This window comes from Vigna unguiculata, chromosome 6 (assembly GCF_037176805.1).
Source record: "Vigna unguiculata cultivar grain cowpea cultivar isolate G323 ecotype 2 chromosome 6, ASM3717680v1, whole genome shotgun sequence".
In the NCBI taxonomy this organism is placed as follows: Eukaryota; Viridiplantae; Streptophyta; class Magnoliopsida; order Fabales; family Fabaceae; genus Vigna; species Vigna unguiculata.
The window spans coordinates 6,306,002-6,313,659 of record NC_140797.1 but is presented as its reverse complement, the minus strand read 5'-3'; the positions used below and the strand labels follow the sequence as shown (position 1 = coordinate 6,313,659).

General features: G+C 37.8%; 3 protein-coding genes across 3 annotated transcripts; 1 reads left to right on the top strand and 2 right to left on the bottom strand.

The window, feature by feature from the left end:
• Window positions 1–1,000: 1,000 nt before the first annotated feature.
• On the bottom strand, window positions 1,001–1,912 carry LOC146885442 (uncharacterized). Its single transcript, XM_085674932.1, has one exon. It carries the CDS (start codon window positions 1,910–1,912, stop codon window positions 1,001–1,003), a length of 912 nt encoding a protein of 303 aa, XP_085531058.1.
• Window positions 1,913–2,177: 265 nt separating this feature from the next.
• LOC114188317 (uncharacterized) lies at window positions 2,178–3,507 on the bottom strand. Its single transcript, XM_028076913.1, has 2 exons — window positions 3,382–3,507; window positions 2,178–2,945 (listed from the first exon to the last, which is right to left on the bottom strand). Exons 1-2 carry the CDS (start codon window positions 3,505–3,507, stop codon window positions 2,178–2,180), a joined length of 894 nt encoding a protein of 297 aa, XP_027932714.1.
• A 1,702-nt stretch (window positions 3,508–5,209) lies between these two features.
• LOC114187520 (uncharacterized) lies at window positions 5,210–7,658 on the top strand. Its single transcript, XM_028075787.2, has 3 exons — window positions 5,210–5,411; window positions 5,488–6,225; window positions 7,467–7,658. The coding sequence occupies exons 1-3, from the start codon at window positions 5,336–5,338 to the stop codon at window positions 7,496–7,498; spliced, it is 846 nt and encodes a 281-aa protein (XP_027931588.1). The 5' UTR covers window positions 5,210–5,335; the 3' UTR covers window positions 7,499–7,658.

Sequence of the window (7,658 nt, the reverse complement as noted above, 5' to 3'; positions counted from 1 at the left end):
ATCGGGTTTCTAGAGGATCTTTTGGAAGAGGTAGTCTGTTTTGACGACAATCTAGTGGTTTTGGAAGTAAGGACGATAAGGCTAGTTTTTCCACCATTTGATATCTGGTTTTCGGGTCTTGTAAAGATTAACTAACAAAGTACACTGGATACTGAACATCGACTGACTCCTGGACCAAGGCGGCACTAACTGTATAGTTAGTGGTTGTGATGTATATTAGTAAAGGGAGGCATATGTCTGGTTTGCGGAGGATCGGAGGGGATGTCAGGGTAGTTTTAAGGTTCTGGAAAATGCGCTCACAATCTTCGCTCCAAGAGAACTGTGCGAAATTTTTGAGGAGTTGGATGATGGGTCGGGTTTGATCCGCTAACTTTGGTAAGAATCTGGATATGGTGATGAGGCGACCCACTAAGCGTTGTACTACTTTGACATTGGTTGGGCTGCGCATTTCAATTATGGCCTTGCATTTCTCAGAGTTTGCCTCGTTTCCTCGTTGTGTTAGCATGAAGCCTAAAATTTTTCTGTTATCTATGTCGAAAACACATTTTTCCGGGTTAAGTCTGAGATTATACTTTTGTAGTGCGGAAAATACTTCAGACAGATCCTTTGAATGTTCAAGGTGATTGAGGGATTTGACAACCATGTCATCTACGTACACTTTGACACACTTGTCCATCAGGTGGCTAAACACTTTATCCATTAACCTCTGATAGGTAGCGCCTGCATTTTTTAGTCCAAAGGGCATGACTCAGTAGAAGTAATTGCCATCTTCAGTTATGAAGGCAGTTTTGATCATGTCAGATGGAGCCATAGGTATTTGATTGTATCCGGAGTAGGCGTCTAGGAAGTTGAGCACTTTGTTTCCGGCTGCGCTATCTACTAACCTATCAATGCTAGGTAGAGGATATAAGTCTTTGGGGCATGCCTTATTTAGGTCCGTATAGTCAACACATATCCACCATTTGCCACTAGCTTTCTTGACAAGGACAACATTGGCCAGTCAGGTCATGTAGTGGGCTTCAGCGATGAATCCAACATCTAGTAACTTTTCCACTTCTACTTTTACTGCTAGTCGTCGTTTATCTCCCAACTTTCTCTTCTTTTGGGAGACGTACCTAGCTTCCTTGTGTATGGACAGTTTCTGAACGGGAACTTGAGGATCAACGCAGGACAAGTCTGCAGCTGACCAGGCAAACAAGTCAGTGTTATCTTTTAGCATTGGTGCGATTATGTCATGGTCATCCCGTTGCAAGCCCACGCCTAGTTTAAGAATTCTTCCATGTGTTATCTCCAAGGCTTTTGTATCTTCTACTGGCTCGATGCGCGAATCGCACCCTATTATGGGATCTAGGTCTTCACCGGATAGAGTTAGGCCAGAACTAGGTTGTCGTTCAATATTGTGGATTGCAAGAGCGGGCTCCTGGGGTCTCAAACTCGCAATGTAGCATTCGTGCGCGAGTCTTTGATCACCATGGATGGTGATGATGTCGTCGAAGGAGAACGAGAACTCCATCGCTAAGTAGGGTGTGGAGACTATGGCTGCCAGGGTGTTAAGGGAAGATTGTCCTAGAAGGACGTTGTAGGATGTGGGTGCCTCAACAACCAAGAAACAAACGGGGATGGTTTCTGTTTGGTATCCTTCGCGAAACACGACATGAAGATCGATATACCCACACGTGGATAATTTTTCCCCGAAAAATCCATATATAGGCTCGTCGTACGGTACCATATTTGTGATGGGTAGTTGGAGTTTTTGGTAGGTCGTCCAGTACAGGATGTCTACTAAGCTCCATTGGTCTATAATGACTTTCTTGACCTCGAAGTTCTCGAGCTCTATGATGATGACCATGGGGTTGTCCTGTTGTTGGTCGACGCCATGAAAATCGGTGTTAGTGAAAGTTATGGGCGGCATTCTCCGTCTATGGTGTGAGCAGGTGATGTGGTTGATAGACTAGATGCTGCAAAGGTGTTTATGGTGCCGCATAGCTGGGGCGGATCTGTGTGGTTGATGTCGGTGTGGGCTGGGGTTGGTCTCTACGAATATTATCTTGTTGGCGGGTATTGCTATGGTGATCGCGTGTGGGGATGCGGTTGTCGAATTACCTAGAGTTGTATTATTTGTCCTTTTTGACGAATTGTCTCAGGTGGCCAACGCGTATCAATTCTTCAATCTTATCCTATAACGCTTTACACTCATTTGTAGTGTGGCCATTATTTCGATGATACTTGCAGTATTTGGTCATGTCGACGTTGGGTGGGTTGAGGGTTTTGCGGGGTAAAGGGATAAGGTCCGCTTGTAGGGCTTCGTCTAGGAGGCGAGATCGAGGAATGCTTAGCGGGGCATATCTAAAAAATCGGGGTGGTTTAGGCTCTCTAGGCCTCGAATCTAATTGTGATGGTGGTTTGTCGATCTTAAGAGCTGAAGGCATGTAGTCGGTACAGAATCTGATGTGCAAGGCTTTCATTTCCTCCATACGAATGTAATTTGTAGCACACAGCTTGAGCTCGTGCATAGAGGCCGATGGTTTAAGATAGATGTTGTCGACGAATGGGCCAGGTTTTAGTGTGAGGGTCAAACATTGCAAGATCATTTCTTGGGTTAAGTTTGCCATTTGGAGGGCAGCTTTGTCGAAGCAGTCTATGAAGGCCCTTAGCGTCTCGTCTTTTTTCTGTTTGACGCTGAGGAGGGATAGTGGCGTGGCTTTGTGAGGGCGACTTCGTGCGAAGTGGGTGGTGAAGAGATTGGAGAGGGTGTCGAAACAATCGATGGAGTATGGCGGCAAAGAGGTGAACCATTCCAAGGCTGGTCCTTTTAGGGAGGTAGGGAACGCCTTGTAGAAAACAACATCCTCATATGTGTATAGAGCAACGTGGGTAACATACACTTTGAGGTGTTCATCAGGGTCTGTGTCCTCGGCATAGTGTTCCAGCGTGAAGGGTTCCCACTATTTGGGAAGAGGGGTGGTGGTGATGACATCAACAAAGGGATGACAGCGTTTGGGTTGGTGTGGTGGTATAGGGTGTTAGATATGGTGGGGAATGTTGTGGCGTAATGATGGGGAGGGATATGGGTGGTGGGAAGGGTAGTGGCATGATGGGTAGTTATGGGGTGTGCCGGGAGGGTGGGCGCGTGTTGGGTGTTCACCCAGTGGGCGGATATGGTGGGTTTTTCTTGAGTGGTGGTGAAAGTGTGTAGGGTAGGGTTATATTCACTTTCCTCCTCGCTGGGTTGGTGCACTAGGGTTTTGGGGTTTTGAGGTCCTCTGGTACCTCCCTACCCTTCCCCTTTTGGGTGAGATGAGGTTCAATCTTCCTTCTCAGCCTGGAGTTCTCCTACCTTAGTGCTTCCATTTCGTCAGCACTATACTTCTTAAGATCAACGAGCTCTTGTTGCATCTTGGCCTGCCCTTCCAAGATAGCAGCCAAATTCAAGTTGTTAGTTGTAGGCATGCTTGGTCCTGCCTCAGGTTCGTTCATAATTCCATCTTTGCTACGTGTGGAAACCATATTTGCAAGTTCTCGGATTGTTGTGGTAAGATACTAACTCGTGCCCCACGATGGGCGCCAATTGTTCCTACGAAAACAATAACATAATATCAGGTAACACAAATCATATCTTACCCCAATCAATGACTTCTCAGACTAGTTACTCCTCGGTTTGGATGTGTCTTCTTCTAATGTTGACGGTTTGGACCCTTAAGGGGTTATCTGCGGAAAGAACTCCGACGATCAAGTCAGTAAAGACTCTCAAAAGTCAAATCACAGATTAGTGAATTAATGAAAGTGTACCTTTAATTGTTGGGGTCCACATGTATTTATAGAGCCATTAATTATGTTTTTCCTTTCTAATGGGCTGGACCCTTTATTATTGCGTTGGGCTAATGTTCAGTCTTTGAATGGGCCTAGGCCAGGCCCAAGTCTCATACTTGTGATTTGACAATAGAAGCCCCACTATAATTTCCTAAGTTTGAGGTTGACATTTTTTACTTATGTGTTATTCTTTGGAGTAGTGGCCTTAATCGTTATGTGTGTTGTTGTCTTGTTCAGTTAACTAACCGTCTATTCTTTTTAAGATAGGACTAGCCACAGGCGGTTCGGACCGGATAATTAACCATGTCGATCCTGACCGCCTAAGTATAATACAATTTGTATGTCATATCTTTTGAAATTATTTTCACATATATTTTATTGACCAATTTGTAGGTTTCGAAAAATCTTACATGTTCATTATTTTTTTATGATAATAAAAAATAAAAAAAATTAATAAAATAATTATTCTAATTTAAAATAAACACATAAAGGAATAAAATTATAAATAAAGTCTATAAAAAGAATAAAATTCTTTTATATAATAGCATAGATTACAAATAACTAGCTAATAAAAATGAGCTTGTTTTAGTGTTGTTACAAAATTGTTTATATTCTATTTTTATAAAAATATATTTCTTTACATATAAAAATGTTCACACTAGCATAAAAAATATTTAAACTAATTGTACTAATTAACACTGATTTTAGTTGAGTTTTCAACTGATACTTTTGTCAAAGTGATTAGAAAAAAAAATTAATTATTGATTCAGTTTTCTAATTTATTATTTTGGTTCATTTTAGTCTTTTTATTATTTTTAGGTTCAATTTAAACCTCCAGTTGTGTAAAAAATTTGAATATTTAGATAGGATGTAAAAAATTAAATAATTTGAATATTTAGGTAAAGTGATTTGATGTATAAATTATAAGAAAAATATTTTAACATGTATATATAAGTTGTAATTGTGTTTAATTATTAATTTGGTAATAAATCGAAAAGAACAAAATTAGATTATTTAAAAAAAAAGACTAAATTAAATAAAAAATAAATAAAAACCAAATTAAACATTTTTAAAAAAATTGAATAACTAAATTAAATAAAAAAAATTATAAAAGGATCATTAGAAAATAAATCACCAAAGAAAAAAAAAATAGCCATCATGATATTTTGCATCAAAATGCTTTTTGGCATCTGAATGGAAGAAGCTTAATCACCCAATTTTACATACACATGTATAAAATGACCCAAAATCTCATCTGGTTCTTTGAGTGGCAAACAAGCAAGACCAAGGCTCATGTCCAAGTAAGCATATATTCTACACAACAAAATCTCACTCTAATATCAAAATCCAGGCATTGCTATTGTGCTCATCCACATCTCACAAAGTGACACCAACGAAACTAAAGTGAACCACAGAATCATAACTTTTGTTCATCTTCGAAGCCTTCTCACTTTACTAGGGCTCCTTATATTGCAATGCATGTGCCAATTCCTCTCCACTCTCTTCCGATACCAATTCTTCCACAATGGATTCAATTCTTAGACTCACCATTTCAATTCTTTGCTTCTCAATGCTAGCTTCCACTCTTTTGCCTATGTGTGGTAAAGTCCACATCATAGTTTTCTTCATTTTTGGTCACTGTAGTGACCCTAATTTTTTCTTTTTCTTGTGTTTCAGATGCTATGTATCATGGAAGAGGTATAACGGGTCACAGAATCCATAAATACACCCTCATTAAATCCTCCAAGAAGCTGAAAGTAAAATCCCTAAAACGTTTGAACAAGTATTCACCATTTGACTCATTTGGGTTCTCAGATTTTAATTCACATGGGTTTCCTTCTTCCCTGCCCTTGCCACCTTACAATTCACTAGCACCATCAACTTCCATTGCTCCATCATTGGCCCCTCCAAGCATAGGTGGCATTGGCAACCCTAGTCACCCAGCATTTTCACCTCTTCCAAGCCAAGCATCTCATGGGCCCCCAAGCCCAAGAAGCATTGTTACTTCACCACCACCTCCTTATATTTCTTCAAGCCCACCAAAGCATTCTCCAAGCCCACTAGGTCCACCAAAGAGTGTTCCAAGTCTAAGCCCATCACCACTGGTGTACCTGCCACCTGTGGTATTCCCACCGCCACCTTCACCCTCCGCGCACCGCAAAAGGCCCCCACAGTACGCCCTTTGGTGTGTGGCAAAGCCCACAGTTCCAGACCCGATCATTCAGGAGGCCATGGACTATGCCTGTGGGTCTGGAGCAGATTGCAAATCAATTCAGCCCAATGGGCTCTGCTTCCAGCCCAACACTCTACTGTCTCATGCTTCCTTTGCCTTCAATAGTTACTGGCAGAACACTAAGATTGGTGGAGGCACTTGTGACTTTGGTGGAACTGCCATGCTCGTCACTGTTGATCCAAGTAAGTAATTATGCAACAATAAGAAATATTAATAGGGTTTAACCAGTATAATCCATTAAGAAAAGTTATTTGGGTTTATATAAATTTCTATGTATAAATTCACTGAATTATTTTTTCTAACTTAAACATTAGTTAAAAGTATCTTTTGAAAAAAAAATCTTTTCAGTTTTTCTTTATATTATCTCGGGTAGAAATGCTTATAAATAACTTATAAAGCTAAAAACAGCATTAAAATTTGGGAATAAAATATTGACAATTGTTTTTTTGAGAAAATAAAACCAAAATTTTTCATATCTTAAAGTGATAAAATCATATTTTACCCATAAACTTTGAATAATTTTTAAACTAATAAATTTGGAAAGTGAATAAATTTGTCATATAAGTTAGCTTATAATTCGATTTTTTTGGTAAAAGATTTGTATTGTTAAATATGATATTCGCTATTTTATATAATAATAGTTGTTTTTTTTTTTAAAAAAAATATTTGATTACTTATTATTTTTAAAATTTTAAGATAATATAACTTGGTTTTAAACGATTCCTATATTTCATTATTTTATTAAATTATTTTAATTTCTGTTTATTATACCAACCACTAACTTTTTAATTCAATGTCTCCTTATCACAGAATAAAACTAAAAATAAATGAAGTTTTTATCATTTCTTTTCTATTTCACATCATAGATCTTTTATTATTTTTAGTCTTTATATTTGTTTTTTATTTAATTGAGTTCATGTTTTCGTAAAACGATTTAATGTGATAATTTATGTAAATTGATGTTAACAATATTTGAAAGTTTGAAATGTTAAAATTTAGATGTATCACATGTTAAAATCTGAATATTTTTTGCTTTAGAACCCTTTTAATTTTGACTAGAGACATATTCTAAGTAGAAAAAGACCTAGACTTTCTATGCATGACATATCCAGATTTTGCATATGAGAGACTCAAGTCTTGACAAATAACATTTCCAGAAATGATGTTAATATTAATTTAATAAGAGAGACTGTTCGTGTCTTTTTTTTTTCTTTTACAAAAATAAAATCTCAATTAAGTATTTTTTTTTCTTAAAATAGAAACTTAATTATTAAGTTAAAATAGAATATAAAAACCAAAATTAATTACACTAACGTGTGTTTAGGAAATCGTATAACTTAAATTAAATTTTGTGTGTTAGTGCTAAGTATAATTACACTAACTTGTGTTTATTTTGTTTCATGAAACACATGTTTTTGCACAGGCTATGACAAATGCAACTTCATGTTGACTTAGGTGACACATGTTTGGAGACATTTCCAATATTCCCTCATCCCGACATAAGTTTTTGATGTAATAATAATTAATTCCATGGTCCCATGCTTTATTGGAACTACCTAGGATGTCTTTCCTTCTGCTATTATTAATGTTATAACTATCGTTTTTTTTCCTAATA

Coding starts and splice junctions, on each gene's coding strand:
- LOC146885442 (XM_085674932.1), bottom strand. CDS start 1,912: ATGCCGCCCATAACTTTCACTAACACCGATTTTCATGGCGTCGACCAA.
- LOC114187520 (XM_028075787.2), top strand. CDS start 5,336: ATGGATTCAATTCTTAGACTCACCATTTCAATTCTTTGCTTCTCAATG. Junction 5,412..5,487: donor CACTCTTTTGCCTATGTGTG/GTAAAGTCCACA, acceptor CTTGTGTTTCAG/ATGCTATGTATCATGGAAGA. Junction 6,226..7,466: donor GCTCGTCACTGTTGATCCAA/GTAAGTAATTAT, acceptor GTTTTTGCACAG/GCTATGACAAATGCAACTTC.
- LOC114188317 (XM_028076913.1), bottom strand. CDS start 3,507: ATGGTTTCCACACGTAGCAAAGATGGAATTATGAACGAACCTGAGGCA. Junction 2,946..3,381: donor CCAAGATGCAACAAGAGCTC/GTTGATCTTAAG, acceptor CTTCCCAAATAG/TGGGAACCCTTCACGCTGGA.